General features: G+C 49.6%; 5 protein-coding genes across 5 annotated transcripts; 2 read left to right on the top strand and 3 right to left on the bottom strand.

The window, feature by feature from the left end:
- Positions 1–247: 247 nt before the first annotated feature.
- Positions 248–2,483, top strand: B0H65DRAFT_573815 (beta-lactamase/transpeptidase-like protein; the record flags this gene model as incomplete). Its single annotated transcript, XM_062830561.1, has 1 exon — positions 248–2,483. A coding segment is annotated over one exon (2,151 nt), but the record flags the coding sequence as incomplete, so codon positions are not given.
- Positions 2,484–4,015: 1,532 nt separating this feature from the next.
- On the bottom strand, positions 4,016–7,902 carry B0H65DRAFT_195368 (heterokaryon incompatibility protein-domain-containing protein). The gene is made up of 6 exons (XM_062821708.1): positions 7,706–7,902; positions 7,274–7,644; positions 6,648–7,217; positions 5,321–6,592; positions 4,958–5,014; positions 4,016–4,243 (listed from the first exon to the last, which is right to left on the bottom strand). Exons 2-6 carry the CDS (start codon positions 7,547–7,549, stop codon positions 4,064–4,066), a joined length of 2,355 nt encoding a protein of 784 aa, XP_062681724.1. The 5' UTR covers positions 7,550–7,644; positions 7,706–7,902; the 3' UTR covers positions 4,016–4,063.
- Positions 7,903–8,317: 415 nt separating this feature from the next.
- B0H65DRAFT_425096 (uncharacterized protein) lies at positions 8,318–8,934 on the bottom strand (the record flags this gene model as incomplete). The annotated part of the gene is made up of 2 exons (XM_062824553.1): positions 8,318–8,464; positions 8,521–8,934. The coding sequence occupies 2 exons, from the start codon at positions 8,932–8,934 to the stop codon at positions 8,318–8,320; spliced, it is 561 nt and encodes a 186-aa protein (XP_062681723.1).
- A 2,597-nt stretch (positions 8,935–11,531) lies between these two features.
- On the top strand, positions 11,532–12,060 carry B0H65DRAFT_465496 (uncharacterized protein; the record flags this gene model as incomplete). Its single annotated transcript, XM_062826814.1, has 2 exons — positions 11,532–11,944; positions 12,001–12,060. Coding segments are annotated over exons 1-2 (224 nt in total), but the record flags the coding sequence as incomplete, so codon positions are not given.
- Positions 12,061–12,385: 325 nt separating this feature from the next.
- On the bottom strand, positions 12,386–16,179 carry B0H65DRAFT_524707 (nacht nucleoside triphosphatase; the record flags this gene model as incomplete). The annotated part of the gene is made up of 3 exons (XM_062828823.1): positions 16,054–16,179; positions 15,006–15,985; positions 12,386–14,953 (listed from the first exon to the last, which is right to left on the bottom strand). Exons 2-3 carry the CDS (start codon positions 15,888–15,890, stop codon positions 12,386–12,388), a joined length of 3,453 nt encoding a protein of 1,150 aa, XP_062681721.1. The 5' UTR covers positions 15,891–15,985; positions 16,054–16,179.
- Positions 16,180–16,900: the final 721 nt, after the last annotated feature.

Raw genomic sequence — 16,900 nt, 5'->3', positions numbered from 1 at the left:
TATAACAGAAACCGCCAAATATAAGAACCGGTATCCTTCCCTTCCCGCTTTATTTTCCATCATTCGTCCTTACAGTTTCAGTTATATAAACCTTATATCAACTCTATTAACTAGTTGATCCGCCCCGTCTCAGGAACCGTTTGAGTTTCCAAGAGACCAATGACCAAGAGTTTCACTCCAAGACCAATCTTTCTTCCCCCTATCAACCTTTCCAAACGGGGTTCTAATACCTACACCGATCATGTGCGACCGCATTCAGGTGAGCTTCATCCTTTTTTGTTTTTCACCCATAATACTAACGACAAGTACTTTCATCGATGATACTAACTATTTGACTACTCTTTCCAAGCAGCCCTCGTTCCTTTGTAGCGTATTGTCGGTGGAGGAGATCCTGACCCTTACTAAACCAACCTTCGAGAAGCTGTTTCGAGATTCCGGGAGTGTGGGTGCTTCAATAGGAGTCCTGCGCCATGGACAACAAGACTTCCTCAATGTGGGGGCCAAGGGTCTAGGAGTACCTGCGCTTCCGGACCAGGAAACTGTCTACCTTATCTCATCTATGTCGAAGCCAATCATTTCTACGGCAATGGGCATTCTGATGGATGACTTTCCGAAGTACCAGCTCAAGTTCGATACCCCAGTCTCAACAGTCCTGCCGGAACTCAAAGGCAGTCCCGGTATACTAAAGGTATACACCAATCAGGAGCTTACTATTGCCGACCTATTGGACCTCCGCTCCTCATTCCAATGGCTGACGAATCTTTGGGAGAGCCCCGATGGCGATATACCATGGCAGACAATAGGTCCCGTCATATCACTACTCCAGCATCTCCCAGCCAACGATACCTATACGTCTGAGAAGGCCTTTGTCTGCAAGCGGAATTACTCTAACGAGTGTTTTGCCTTGTTAGCTACGATCATCGAGAGAAAGACCGGGAATTCTTGGGCGGAATTTGTTCGCAAAAAGGTTTTTGAACCACTTGGGATGCAAAACACCTTTATCGGGTTGACAGAGGCTGAAAGAAATGACATGTCGAAGACCTTTGCCAAGTCGCATTCGGTTCAAGTGACGGGTGTCCTGTTTGATCTCCAGCAATGTACAGATTCAGACGGGGTAATCTCCAGGACGAAGGTCGCAAAATGCTTCGACAGACACTACGGCCACATTCCACAGTCCGTCGAGATTCCCCCATCCCAAGCTTCAAGTGCCGGTCATGCAGGGCCGTCACCACTCGCCGCGGCAGCAGGTATCACGTCCACCACCTCCGACCTTCTCAAGTTCTACAGCAAGATTATGGATGTCTACAACCAAAGACGAGAGGAGCGGGATAGCAACCTGCTTCCCTATCCGGACCACCTCAATACGCCTCCCGAGCGCGGCATGAACTATCTCTTCGGTCATATAGAGAGAAGACTCTCCCCTGATCCACTCAACAGCACATGCACTTATACCGGCGGTTGGAATACCGTCACCGTGCCAATGACCCCCGAAGAGCGGAACGCCTCACCCAGACCACGATGGCCAGGCGCAGACGGTGACAACGCCAGACGATTAGAGAGTGCTATCCAGAGCAAGATCCACGGCGATGATTTGGATTACTCCTTCTTCGTCATCAACGCCGAAACCGAAAAACCCCCGCTCACCGACCCAAGCGAGAGCAAGAAACACCTCGCCTTATACCACGGCGGCAATATGGTCGGCGCCACGTCTTTCTGCTGGCTACTTCCCGACCACGAAACAGCTGTAGTTGTGCTCTGCAATACGCGAGGGTTCTTACTCGACGCTGCGAACCTGAGCGGGATGTTGTTGGCTGAGTGTCTTTATCTCGCTGAGTCAGATGCCCATCATGACACGGGATCTGTTGTTGCCGCTGTGAAGAGGGCCTGTGAAGACACGGAAAAGATGGCCAGGGCGATACAAATTGACTATCTATATGACCTGGCGAGGTACGAAAACTCACTTGCATCACGGTTTCGTGACCTGGACCCAGCTTCAAACAGAAGAGATACAGCGGGCTTAGAGGGGAGGTACGAACTCACAAACGACGTCTTCATCACTATAACCGCTGAGCAAAGGGGTCTGATCTTGCGTTTCTACGGTACCGGATACGGGTACTTACTCCGCGAGCTGCGCGAAGACAAGAACCCATCAGAACAAACAGGGTCAGAAAAGACAATGACATTCGCCCAACCCATGGCGGAGCTGATACCGACCGGAGTTGGAGGGACAAACAGATTGAAGGTGGAGGATTTTGTGGTGGTGTTCAAGAGGGCGAAGGCGGGTGGTGTAGAGTGGGAGGGGTTTGAATGGAATTTTGCGAGGGATAAGACGCTACGGGAACGAAGAGGGGACGCAAACCCGTACGTTTGGCGCCGGGTCAGGGAGAAAGGGGCTTAGAGTGATAAGGTTGGTTGGTTGTATTACAGAATGTGGACGTGGGTACCTCTAATTACGTTATATAAGTACCTGTAAAGATGGTCAAGGTATTTAGGAGTATTTGTCGGGATATAGGGATAGTAATTTTGTAGAAGTATTACGGCTAATAGTGAGTTTTTATTGAATAAGAAAAAGCGTTTACACTTTTATACATACGTTTTACTACTTTGTTTCTACTTTAACGATGAGTTATCGCGAGATAGACGTAATGAGTCTAGCTAGCTAAGTTTAGAGGGGAGAGTTGAGTGGAGAGTACAAGTCTCGGACTACAACCTCTTATGTAGAGGTAGGTTCAATACGTCTACACGACGCCTACTACATCGAGCCCGAGCGTCCAACGTCGATAGGACCTCTGGGCTCTGAATGCCCCGTACTGAAGGGGTCAAGGGATGAGGCAAGAATAGGTAACACGTGTCACGGTGATGGCAGACTACTCACATCGACCAGGCGGTTGAGGAACCCTAACGTTAGGGTTCTGACCGCTATATATAGAAACACAGTTCCCGCCCAATGCAGTGCTGTCTGTCTATTCTTATCCTTGGCACCTGCGTCAACCTTGCCAGTATCGCGAAGTAGTTTAACAACTGCCTCATACCCATTCTCTGCCGCCATATACAGCGCTGTCCGTTCATACTCGTCCCGACGATCTGCATCAACCTTGCCAGTATTGAGAAGCAGCTTAACAACCGCCTCATGCCTACACTTCGCAGCGCTGGCGCGAGCAAGTGCAAGCCCGCCCGCCGGCTCTGCAACGCCTCAATCCGAGCAACGTGATGCCCAGCCCAATATCATCCATCCGTGCAAGCCCCCTTCGTCCTGTTTCTGCCAACAGGAAGCGTTGCCGATCTGTCAGACTGCGCGGTTTGACTTCAGCCAAACTTCAATTGCAAAGTCATTCGGCGTTGGTCCCGATTACTCCTTCTCCTCATTTTACTGCCAATGCTCGCCAAAGCCAGATAACGGCGGCTATCAAAAGCTTATTTCACTGCCTCAGAAAGGCGCAAAACATTCTCTTCTCTCTCGTTGGAGTGGCGACGTCCTTTAAGCCAAAAGCTACCTTCACCAAGAAATGGCTCACGACATCGGAATTCCTGGCTGGACTGGCCAGAGAGCTAAAGCATGCAAAACCCTCCTCCACGCCTGCCTGAAAATGGTGGTTGGCACAGAAACGGATACAGAGCTTGGAGCGCTCATCGAATCCGTCAGACACTCACTTAACCGGTTCGAGATTTGGGAGGCTGTCGCGTCCCGATGGCCTGGTCGGCCCATGCATTCGCTTAAGTTCGTAACAATCCACGACATAATATCGACCATCTGGGACCCGAAAAGATCAACCGAAAGCTTAAGCACAAAGCGACGCATTATTGCTAGAGCCCTCCGCGCCTGCCAGAATATACGAGAAGGTTCTGTCATTTTTGATTGCTGCGAATACATTCTGCATGATATTGCCATTACGGTCCCTCCAACATTGCTGTTAAGATATACGACGACCAGGGGGGTTCCCAATACGATAGGAAGCAATAGGGAGTAAACAATAAAGATTGGGAAGTAACCAAGATCAATTCTTGCAGGAGGAAAGATTGCGAAAGGCTGACTCGAGGTGGAGTTGCCCTCCAAGCCTGCCTCTTAGGATGCAAGGCTGAGTAGCTTAACAACCGCCTCATGCCCATTCTCTTCCGCCATATGCAGCGCTGTCCGTCTATCCTTATCCCTAAGATTTGCATCAGCCTTGCCAGTATCGAGAAGCAGCTTAACAACCGCCTCATGCCCATTCTCTGCCGCCATATACAGCGCTGTCTGTCCATACTGGTTCTGAGCATTTACATCAACGTTACCAGTATTGAGAAGCAGCTTAACAACCCCTTCATGCCCATTCCTTGCCGCCAAATGCAGCGCTGTCCATCCATACTGGTCCGGAGGATCTGTGTTAACCTTGCTAGTATCAAGAAGTAGCTTAATAACCGCCTCATGCCCATACTCTGCCGCTATTTGCAGCGCTGTCCATCCATACTTATCCTTAGGATCTGTGTCAACCTTGCCAGTATCGAGAAGCAGCTTGACAACCGCCTCATGCCCATTCCTCGCCGCCATATACAGCGCTGTCTGTCCATTTTCATCCTTAGGATCTGCATTAACCTTGCCGGTATCGAGAAGCAGCTTAACAACCGCCTCATCCCCATACGCTGCCGCCATATGCAGCGCTGTCCGTTCATACCGGTCCCGACGATCTGCGTCAACCTTGCCAGTATCGAGAAGCAGCTTAACAACCGCCTCACGCCCATTCATTGCCGCCAAATGCAGCGCTGTCCGTTCATACCGGTCCCGACGATCTGCGTCAACCTTGCCAGTATCGAGAAGCAGCTTAACAACCGCCTCACGCCCATTCATTGCCGCCAAATGCAGCGCTGTCCGTTCATACCGGTCCCGACGATCTGCGTCAACCTTGCCAGTATCGAGAAGCAGCTTAACAACCGCCTCACGCCCATTCATTGCCGCCAAATGCAGCGCTGTCTCTCCAGCCCTATCCTTAGGATCTGCGTCAACCTTGCCAGTATCGAGAAGCAGCTTAACAACCGCCTCATAACCATTCTTCGCCGCCATATGCAGCGCTGTCTGTCCATCCTCATCCTTAGCACCTGTGTCAACCTTGCCGCTATCGAGAAGCAGCTTAACAACCGCCTCATGCCCATTCTTCGCTGCCATATGCAGCGCTGTCTGCCCATCCTCATCCTTAGCACCTGCGTCAACCTTGCCAGTATCGAAAAGTAGCTGAACGACTACCTCATGCCCAGTTACCGCCGCCATATGCAGCGCTGTCTGTCCATTCTCATCCGTAGCACCTGCGTCAACCTTGCCAGTATCGAGAAGCATCTTAACGATCGCTTTATAGCCTTTTTGCTCCGCAAGCCACAGCGCCGTCCGTAGCTCCTCCCTATGCAAGTTGACCTTGCCGGTGTCGAGAAGCAATTTTACGACCGTCTCATGCCCGTTTTCTACCGCCAAGCATAGAAGCGTCCATTGGCCCTTGTCTTCAATAAGTTGATTTACCATTGTTTCCTTTGCATCTTCCTCTTCTGAATCCTCCGGACCTAAGCAAGTCTTTTTTAGGTTGCTCATGCTCCTCAATGCCCTCTCAAGAACCGCCGTTTCTTCCCGAAGATTCTTCACTGCAACTCCATACTGTTTCACCTCTTGTAATGCCAATCTGACATTCCGTATCCTAGTCGCCGCCTTTAGACAACCTTCCCACCATGTCTTTGAATGCTCTGGTACTAGAATGCTTGCAAAGTAGTCGTGGTTGTTTTTATCTTGCTGCTTGTTTGGATTTATATCCCAATTCCACTCAAGTCGAAAATTGTGTGGAAAGACTGTTATCGATTGTAAAAGTTCAGGCCACTTAATATCTTTGGTCGTAGCTTGTGAATCGCCTGCTGGGGAAACTGCAATCATTATAACTGCCCAGTGATCGTTGTATGGCCTGAGGATCGTGGGTCTCGACGCTCCTTGAAGAAGGCAGACAAGATCTCCTTTTTGGACGGATTTTGCGGTGGTCGGGAGGGTCCAGCAAAAGACCAATTCTTCCTCCCTGTAAACCAGATAGCTGGAGGCGTTCCTCCAAGTAATGGCCACATCTTGTCTGTCTTCCCAAGTAGCATTTCTCGTGACCGAGGACACTTCGCCAAGAATGCAGCCCTTGCCCTCAATGACGGCAATCTCCTCATTGTCCGAAAGGTCTACAGAGACCAATTTAGATAGGGAGAAGTGGATGAGTTTGTTGAAGAGTTGTTTCCACGGAATCGTGTAGTCGGCGGACAATCCTGCTGCGGTTGGATTATCAGAGCTCATACCGAGTAAGGCATATACTTTATCGCGACGATCCGTAGCTTCGCGGGTGTGGTACATCTCTACCAGTTCACCCAAAGGGCGTATGTCAAGAGAAAAGTTGTCCGCCTGACTGGTTGCGTAGACGTATTTGGGCCGGAAGATTGCGCCCCGTATGAGGTAGGTTACCGAAAGGATTCGAGCCTGCAGGTCTGCGCTGAGTTCATTGGAGAGGTTCAATGCTTTTAGGCCTGAGCAGAATGTAAATCCGTCAATTTCAGTAGAACCACACTTGATCAGGATATGGCGAGCCGCGGCAACTTCCTGAAGCACCTGCATCAATCTGTCAGTTTCCTTAGTCATAATACTTTGATATCGGTTTCCTTACCCAGATGCGTTGAAACCACGATCGTTGAAGCAGTGTAAGGATTCCCGCTTTATTATCTAATCGTCTTGTAGATAGCTCGGCTGCGATGCGTATTTCTTCGGGTGCTTGGTCGCGCTTGGCTGCGATGCGTATTTCTTCGAGTGCTTGGTCGCTACCGGCTGCCTCTTCTCCAAGCCAAACAATTACGCGACTTGCTTTAGCGTAGATCTTCGCCATAGATTGAACTTGGTGTCCTTTTTCTTCTTCGTCATCTTGGTTGATACAAATGGCATCTATCCATATAGTTCGTTCAATGGAGTGATCTCGAAGATGTAACAGCGCTGCGTGAAGGTTTTCTCCGATCGCCAAGTCGCACCCGTTTATAGAGATGGAACAAGGCTTGGCCTTGGAGCCCCACACGTAGGATAAGGCCTCGTACGGACGAGTGCCTTTTGAGTCCAATGCGGTGTCTTTTGAGTCCAATGCGGTGCAAAAGAGCTTACAGCGTATTGCGGCGTCCTTGTTCTTAGACGGCAACAGTTGAAGTAAGCGAATATGGCTACGTGATATGGGAAAGTTGTAATATAGATTCTTATAGGTGTTAGCGTTATTCTGAAATGTCGTAGGGGGGAAAGAAATAAGCCTACTTCTACCTGCTTCGGGCTTTTGTTATCCACGCAGACCCATTCAAATAGGAAGAAGTGGATGAGTTTGTTGAAGAGTTGTTTCCACGAAATCTTGTAGCCGGCGGACGTCTCTATATCGGCGGAACCGGTAGCTGGAGCCGCTGGGGGCCCGGGGGCGGGCATAGGGGTAGCGGACATAGCGGTGGCGGCGGGAATTTGTTGCAGAGGTGCAGGGTGAGGCTGCTCTTGGCCCTTATCGTCTTCCCAACCCTCCGTATTGTGCAGTCGTTGAGACATCGTAGCTTCAGGGAACGAAGGTCTTGAGCGAGGCGACGTAGATGAGGCACTCGAGGATGATCGTGTTGATCGTGTTGTCCTGGAGGCAGCAAATGCTATACCGTTGACGATCAATGGATTGAGTTGGTAAAAATGCTGGAGATTCCTCTATCCTACCCTCAAAGACAAAATAAAAAGAAACTAGAGCACTATGTTTTCTCAAGGCTATGGTGGAGCATGAGGCGTCGTGGAGTCTGTTTCTGTTTCACCATGTCAGGCGTAGGATGGCTGGCGGCTCCCTCCCAACTATACGCCAATGGCCCAAAGGACATTTCTTTTTAGAGGCGGGGCATTCTGGACCCAGAGACTTCAGGGCGCCAATCAATAAACTCGACTTGGGCGAGGGTCGTGGCTTTCTGTCACGGGGTCTACAGGATTGGCAATAGTGTACCAGTAGCGGCCTAGTAGCTTGCACCACTTATGGGGCCGTGGCGCGGGTAGGGCTCAGCTTTTCAGCTTTTCCCGAATGTTACGAGCGACGTGGTCACAAGAGACAAAGCTGAACACGTTGATTCCAGGTCTATAGGAGAATCACAAGATAAAGAAGAAAAAGAGGGAAACGTGCAAAGGCGCGCCTGGCGCCCAGGGTTTCAACCCAGGGCCCAGATGGCCGGTGCACGCGGCACGACATCACGTGCACGTCCCGCCGTACCGGGACCCATCCGCCAGTACCGTGACACCGAACATCGTTCGTTATGCGGCGTTATGGTTTCCAATCCTCCTCTGATCTTAACCCTCCAAGGTCCGGTCGCCTTCCTCTATGTCGGAGTCAAGGTCGAGATCATCATCCTCCTGCTCGCTGCTCATCCGATTAAGTTCATTTTGCAACAATTCTATAAGCTTCTCCTGAGTGTTCTCGAAGACCTTTGCCACGATCTAGTGATAGTAAGTTTCCAGTTCCTCATCTAACTTTTTACTACTCGTTTGCTTACCTTATCTCTGAGCAGATTCTTGGCCTTCATGTAGTCGCAACAATGCTCGATCGCATAGTCTTTCACCGCTTTGGCCATTTGCGGGGAGAGTTCACAGCCGGGGTGGGCGGGGATGGGAGGTGGGACGAGGACGGTTCCGTCCGGTCCGGTTATGGTGCGCGTAGATGTGCCCGCGATGCCCGTGACTGTGGTGATGGTGAGGCCTATAGCTTCTGTGCCCGTGGTCTCTGTGACAATCTGGGATTGCTGGGCTGGCGCTTCAGGTGTAACCGTGACAGTGGAAGGGGCAGTTGCAGGAATGGGAGATTTTTTGTCTGCACCCGTGTCCGCTAAGGAGAGCCTGGCGTAGTATTGAGCCAGAAAGTCCTTTTCGGATTGCGGATGAGACAGGTAAACGGGGTTAGTATGATCCATTGAGGCTGGTGCTGAATTCAGGTCTCTTGGATGTCGTGTATATGGCTTCGTTTCCAAAAGGTCAAAGAATCTCTCGACTATACGTACGTGATCCGGATTGAGTTCGGGTTCAAAAGTCGGAAGAGGAGAACGAGTGTGCGTGGAGTGGTGTGATGTCCGTTCCTATGAGGGTCTTGAAGAGTTGACAACTGGCATGTCCAAGTCTGATGATACAAGGATAGGATGTGAATGCGAGAATAAGGCAACCAGAAATAGGGGGATATCCTGAACTTTTATCTTGAAACACAATCCGTGAAGAAACTCTCTTCACCTATCGCTCCATGTTGGATGAAGTACGACGTCTTCGACCATGGTGGATTGGCATCTAAAAAGCCCTTTCGGTTATCCATTCCGTGCCACTGCTATCATCTGCGGTGGTTGTCATGCAGACGCTCGCAGATATTGGATGGTTGCGCTGTCGGGAGAGACATGAAGAACAAGTTGCATTGGCGTCGACACAATTTGGGATAGGGATCTGACGACAAGCATCCTGCTGCCTTGTCTGGGTGATCTGGGTTTCTCTCTCCTTTCTTTTTCATTCGGAAGACACCTTCTCCGGCGACTTACCCGGCAATCACCTGTAACCAGCTCGGGGAAGGCTCTCGATTTGGAGCACTGATTGGCCTCACACTGGTCTTCATTTGTAGTCACTGACAATGACCAGGGTTTATTACGCCCCAAAAGCCTCTTTTCTGTCTCTCTCCGTCTATGCTTATGCCTCTATCCGTCTCCTTCGAGCTCCCAAAGACTGGAAGAGATAAGAGGGCAACCCCTTACGGCACCTGTCCGCTCAAAGCCTCCCGAACCTTACCCTTCGTTATCCTGCCTTCAACCCCCTATCTTCTTCCTCTTCTTCCTCACTTTTCATTCCTCTAACTTGCTATTCCTCTCTCTATCTTCCCTCATCTATTATCATGGCACCTCGTCAGCTGGCCTGTATGTACAAACTACGAGACCGAATCAATCAACTTGTGACGAACGGCAGTCTGATCTGCCTAAGTGGGATAGCTGAAGGTAAAGACTATCAGAAGACGTTCGGTGAAGCCAAAAGGTTCACAACAAGTAGGGTAGCGTTATACTTGTCTCAGTGATGATGATCTGTTGACTACTGCAGAACTATCTAACAATCTGAGTTCTCCAGTCGTCCCTTTATATCCTATTCTCTAGCAGTCGTCTGCTCATCCTGAGTTCATGCTCACCTTGGGTTCTTGCTCACTTGTGAGCGTCTGCTCACCGTGAGCGCCTGCTCACTTGTGAGCACCTGTCCATCAGTGAGCACCTTCTGATCCAATCCCTGTTTTGGGGTTACATGGTCCGGTCTTGGCGGGTCTATCGGGTCCCGCTGGCTTGGTCGGCCTATGTACCCACTTAAGTTCGTAACACAACTGGATTCAATCCCAACCAGGTACCGCAGCCTATTGGAACATCGTCTGGTTATTGCGTGCAGTGAATTCAAGCGCCAGGACACGAGAGACTGACAGCCTCGCAAAGTCATTCGGCGTTGGTCCCGACTACTCCTTCTCCTCATTTTCACTGCCAATGCTCGCCAAAGCCAGACAATGGCGGCTATCAAAAGCTTATTTCACTGCCTCAGAAAGGCGCAACACATTCTCTTCTCTCTCGTAGGATTGGCGACGTCCTGTAAATCAAGCCTGATGTCAGCGTGCCACATCAACGTTTCGTCTTTCAAGGATCAAATGCAGCTTTGATGCTGCAATGGAGGACATGCCAAAAAGGTAACCAGAGGGTTCACTTCAGGTAGCGTTTGTTTTGATATCAAGGCTTCCAGCCTCGCTTCGAGCCAAGCCCCATGCAAGTATGCCAGGGGGCGGGGGTGCTGACACGGGCCCCCGCCCAGGCTTAAAGCCATCCCACCCTAGCTGCCGGCTTCTGATCCTAGAGCTGTGGTTGCCTTGTCGCTTTCAACGCCGCCGTCACCTTGTTCCGCAGCCCTGGCATGCAGCTCTCTCAGCCAATCGACTCGTCTACTGACCGAGTGCAATCTTGGCAGTGTCAAGACGGTCAACTTTTCTCGTAATCCGCCCAATTATATTCATCTTTTAAGCGCCACCTCCCCACTTACCGTCTTGCCTCCGTCCGAACGATATGGATATGGGAGCTGGTGGTTCAGTTTTTTGACCCTACCACGTGATTAAAAGACCCGTTTCCTGTCCTTCCCGCTCCCATAGATAAGCCGACATATCGGAAGATTATCTATGGGAGCCGTTTTCGACAGGGGTTTGGATGACTCAGCTGAAAACGCCGCCCCCGTTTCTAGAACCGTTTTCCCATTGCCTTCGCCGTCGAATGCACCGTTCCACTTACGCCAAGCCCAGCTGAGTAGGCTAGGCATACACTACACAACGTACTTACCCCTGCCATTTACCCCTGACACCTACTCTATATACTTAATACTTCTAACTAGGAGGTGTGGTTGGCTTTTGGGAGGTGTGGTTGGCTTTGGTGAGCAGTTTTCGTACGTATATCCCTTCAGGCGAGTCAGAAGGGCCTCAAGATATATATTGCGTCTTTACCCTCAGATTCCCGACTGAACCAAACAAGCACACTTCTGTCCCATTCTCATTGCATTCATTGTATATCCATTCTTCCCAGTTGCTTCTACCGCATGAATTACGGCCCCTACGTTGCGAGGGTTGCGTTGGTTTTCATATGAAACCCTCCTTCCGAGTTTTCTAATGGATTTCTCCTCCCAAACATACTGAGCTCGTAAGCTGTTGCAGCTTAAGAGGGTATTGTTTGAGTCTCACGGTGCTGATCACACTCCATCCATATGCAATACGGAAGTGATGGAGCTACAAAAACCGCCGATACCGCCGACTGTACCCGACGACGAAGAACGGAAAAGAAGAGCATTTGCCGACGTCGACGAATTTACGGTAACAACACATGAGCGTTCGCTTTGTAAGAAGACCAAAGCCGAGCGAGAACGCGCGTGGTGTCTATGGAATAGGTATGTACCTTATCATTTTGCTGTTTTCTTTGATATTGCGTACTAACCCTTTTTAGATTTGTCACAGATGTGTTACAATTAACACAAAAAGAGGCTGATAAGGTTTGGTTTGGTGTGTGCCAAAGCTAGCTAGAACCATTCTACATGGGAACGATCCCAACCTACTAAGAAGCATCCTCAGCTAGAACAAGCCTATATGAGAATGATTCCAAACTACTAAGAACGAAACGATCCGATCGCAAGCTCGATGTACCCGAATGACTCACAGCTATAAAAAGGACAAGAAGACCCAGCTAACCAGATAATTCTGCAGTAAGCAATAAAGGTTGTTCACCACCGAGAATAGTATCTATAATTCGCAAGCGATACTCATTTTATACCTTTTGGCTATACCGAACAGCACCTGATAGTCTTTACCTTCAGCTATCCCATTTAGGCAGATCAGACCTGCCGTTCGTCACACCCGTAGATGGAATCCCTTGCTCTCGTCACCATGTTCATAAACTCCTTTCCATTATCAATGCTAGTCCTTCCAACCCATTCTGGCATGTTAATGCAAGATGTCTTATCTATAACATACCAACTCCACTGCTCATCAAAGCTACCTCGCAAGAGAAATTTGAACAACGGTTCAACAAACGGCCCATTAAGAAGGTCGTCAGACAAACTGGACTGGGCTTGCAAGACACGTAAGGCAGCCTTCCTAACATCCCAATCCTTGTCTCCTAAACGTGCTACTACAGCCGTAAGGAGCTCATCGGATAAGCTAGACTGGGCTTGCAAGACACCTAAGGCAGCCCATCTAACACCCCCATTCTTGTCTCCTAGACGTACTATTACAGCCGTAAGGAGCTCATTGGATAAGCTAGACTGGGCTTGCAAGACACCTAAGGCAGCCGGTCTAACACTCCAGTCATCGTCTTCTAGACGTGCTACTACAGCAGCAAGGAGCTCGTTGGATAAGCTGGACTGGGCTTGCAAGGCAAGTAAGACATCCTTTTTCCCGGTTATAAATTCGCCGTCTTCCAGCCAAGAAGTAACCAGAATGACGATGGATGGCGGGATCGTTGGTCGTATTGCTACCGACTTCAAAATTCTGATCTTTTCATCGATCCCTACTTCTTGCATGGTGTCCAACAAAGCTGACTCTGGAAATTCCGCCTCGCTTGCTAGACGTGTTTTGCCTGTGAATTTGTATTCAAAGAGTAGCCACTCTTTTAGCTTGACTTCCAGCCTCTTTCGCAGTGACATCTCGGTTGACACTTCGCTCAAACAATGCATAACCAGCCGTTGGTGCGTAGGACCTAACAAATCATGCGGTTCGTCCTCGATCGCATGGAAAAACCCCTCTGCCTTGCCCTCGGCGTCAAGCAAGCCGGCAACAAAGCGCCATAAAATGTCGTAACGGGCCGCGTATTTGTTCTTGCGAAGAAACTGCATAGCCGTGGTAGAAGTATTATTTTCATTCTTCCGACCGTGGAGTGCCAGGTATTCGAGGGGCTTATTAGTCTTCCACTGCCGTACAAAATACCGAGCCGCAAAGTACTCTTGATAGGTCAGATGTAGAAAGTGATAGGTTTGGTTGCTAAATTTCGCCGGTGAATCTGATGTTCGGAGAAAGGAGAGGCACGGCACTGTCATACTGGGTGAAATATCGCGGACAAAGCGGTCGGATATTTGGCCGAGATGTTCTGATTCGAATTCAATTATGTCATTCTGCAGTCCAGTAAAAGCAAGGCTTTCCAGAAACAAAATCTCCTTTAGAACGTGATTTTCAACTTCGGTCCGATCAGCCTGTTGGATGCGAGCTGCTGTTATTAGCTTGTCGTCGTGCTTCTTTTCCAACCGCGGGATATCCTTCTTCCATAGACTTTGGTTGATGGCTCGGTAAACGTCCGTCATAGTGTCAAGCTTCGAGCTGTCATTGACGTTTTTGTTGTCCCAGGCGAAACAGAGCGCATCTAGCTGAACTGGGATCCGCATAAGGCCTTGGATAAAGCTACGACTTTTAAGAAACGACTGAGCGCGGTTAGCTGTTTCTTGGTCGTTGAAAGCCATTTTGATATAGTCCTTCACTTGTTTTGGGTAGAACCCAATCGTCTTCAACTCAAGATCCAGGCCAGCCGGAGGCTTGCCGTATGGCCGGGACGTGATGATGACGTTCGGCTGCTCTAGCAGCTCATTGAGGAAGCCGGACATATCGCCTTCGCTCAAGTCCTGCGATACCTCGTCTAAGCCGTCGAGGAGAAACAGAGTCCTGCTCCTCTTCCCCGGTACACCAAACAATGTATCGGACAATACTTCGGCGAGGTCCTTTCTGCTCTTCGGCCTAGAAAAATATTCATGACTAAAGAGGTGGAGGAAGTTGTATCCGGCCTGGCGTCGTCTTTCTTCCAGCTTTAGATTCCGCAGAGGCACCCACAGTACACGGTCGAATAATTCAGTCCATTCGGGCCATTCGCCATGCATAAACGAATAGACAATCTTCTTACACAGAGTAGTCTTCCCTGCTCCGGCGCGTCCTCGAATAAAGATTCTTCTTGGTTGCGTTTTGCGACCGTCAGGTCCTTCGCGTTCCTTGAAGAGCGATGGTAAGTAGGCTTGAATTGTCCCGTCTGGCGTTTCTACCTTCAGTCGAGCGGTGAGTGAAAACGGGGAAGATTGCGACACCGACTCTTTTGCTGATTTCTTGTTCGAACGGTCTTTATCTTCGCCGGTCCGCTCTATAATGAAAAGATTGATGTAACACTGATCCATCGGCAGTTTCGTGCCTGAGAGCCGCTCAATCTTGAGCCTATCCTCAGTATAGCACTTCTCACGTATCCAGGCATCTGCTTGCGCGAGGGGCGTTCCTTCACGGATCTTTCCAATAAACTCGTTGATTTTTCCAGCAACCTTCTTGTAATCTGCGCATCCACGGCTGCCGAACTTGTTCATCAGACCATGGGTCCGATCGAGTGGTAGTGACTCTAAGACGATGTCTAGTGTTGCTGAGGACCTCCCAACCAGCTGGCAAGCGTTAGTTATAGCGCGGGGGACACTAGTACTTAGAATTTCTTACCGGTTTTCCTTTGAAGAACAAAGTAGGTAACCAAGGGAATATCTTGCGCCACAGACTCGTCATTCCGAGTTCATAAAAGTTGAATACTAGAAAGGGCCAGTTCGGATGCTGACAGAATCGTGTGAACGTGCGTACGAGTTCTTCAAGCTCAAAGGTCGATCCTTTCACACTATCGAGTAACTTGCTCACTTTTCGGTCGCGGATTAATGCCCATGCGGTCAGACCTGGATCTGCCCAGTGAGCTACCTCTTGGAACGAAGTCCCTCGGAACGGGGTAGCGAGGAAGATAATGCCACGTGTTGCTTTCCTGAGGCAATGACAGCTCGTGGTGCATTCATGATTGGGGGGGGTTGTGAGAGCCCTCATTAAGATGATCCCCCCAAGACAAGAAGCGATAAAGAGGATCGGTCTGTCTCTTGTCTTGTTCTTTGCCAAGAGTTCTCTGTCGATGCCATCAATTAGGAGCGTAACGATCTCGTCATCAAGCTTCGGGACTAAATCTGACGGTTGAAGTAGGTCGGCAGGCCAGTCCAATGTAAAGATACGTGCCTTTTCTACGTCGACCGGGAGCAAATCGGCTAGCCAATTGACGCTAACGTTGGGATTCCGCCGATCCCGCCATGTCCACGTATCCGGTGATTTTGTATCGAGGCCATGGATAGCAATAATGTCAATGTCGGTGTCTCCATTGTCCTTGTTGACTTGATTGAGATGGACGCCTCGCTGCGTGGATCGTGTAGAATCTGAAGCAGGCTTCGCTAGAGACGACGGTGCGGTACCGGAACCCGCTGGCGCATAGAACCAAAGCCAAGCGGCGGTCGCACAGACAAAAAGACATAAGACAGTGGTCCATACCGCCAAAGAAATGCCTTCATTAACGTCCATGGTAATCAAGGTTCGGCTACCGGGAGAGGAGCTTGTACGGCCACGACTGAGAATGGTACTAGTATATACCCGTACGGCGGATATTGCGTATTGCCCTTTGACAAACGTTAGCGGGGTTACTCCCAAGTGGATATTGCTTTGGCCTTTGTGTTTAATAGCGTACATAAAATGTTTGATAGCGCAGATGGAGTGTTTGATACCGATCGCTTCTCGTAGGCAGAGGCTCAAATGCTTGGTGTTAAAAGTCGATATCTCGATCTGAGGGGTTAGATATGAGGGGTTTGGTGCCCCCAATGTTGACTTGGCTTATGTGCTAGGCTGGAGCCTTTGATTGGGTGTATGTAACCATCGAGACTAGCTCGGTTAGGTACACTTTTGGTTGGCCTACCAACGGCGCCAGTAGGTTAGCGATTTGAGACTTGGAGGATTGGTTGTGCCCTATGGTGCATCTGCTGCTGTAGTTGAAATGATAGCGCGATGGGCTTTAGGCAATGAATTAAACTTTAATGGGCTGGAGGTCCTGTTGCGCGGGTAATGGAGGGTATTTGAAGGGGATCTTTTTATTTTTCTTTTGGTATTACGCTCTATCTATATATTTTCTTACTTTTATAAAAGCATCAACCGCGCAGTTGAAGTTCTATTGCAACTACATCGACGTAGCTACCACCGACTGAAGACGGGAAACGGCACGAAATACCAACGCCGCAAGTACGATCATCATCACCATAAACGCGATAACTCCTGAGCCGGACATGGACCAAAACCCCCCTTCAAGTCCAAACCGGATAACATCCTCCGACAGTTCCAAACCTCAAATCCAAATGACATACAGAACAGTACGTCCTACCCATTGCCATCCTCATCATTCACTTCCACTTGACGTCCATGTCCTCGCCGAGAATTAACAGTCCATCCTATCAGGTATCATCAACTCCTTCCCAAACAGCCCTCTTTCCCCTCTCCTTTACCACCCACTCCACCATCTATTCCACTACCAACCCTCCCTCCTC

Source organism: Neurospora tetraspora (assembly GCF_033439725.1).
Source record: "Neurospora tetraspora strain CBS 560.94 chromosome Unknown B0H65scaffold_4, whole genome shotgun sequence".
NCBI lineage: Eukaryota > Fungi > Ascomycota > Sordariomycetes > Sordariales > Sordariaceae > Neurospora > Neurospora tetraspora.
This window is presented reverse-complemented; position numbering and strand designations above follow the sequence as displayed.

Coding starts and splice junctions, on each gene's coding strand:
- B0H65DRAFT_195368 (XM_062821708.1), bottom strand. CDS start 7,549: ATGTCTCAACGACTGCACAATACGGAGGGTTGGGAAGACGATAAGGGC. Junction 6,593..6,647: donor CGTGGTTTCAACGCATCTGG/GTAAGGAAACCG, acceptor AGATTGATGCAG/GTGCTTCAGGAAGTTGCCGC. Junction 4,244..4,957: donor ACGCAGATCCTAAGGATAGG/GCTGGAGAGACA, acceptor GCTCAGAACCAG/TATGGACAGACAGCGCTGTA.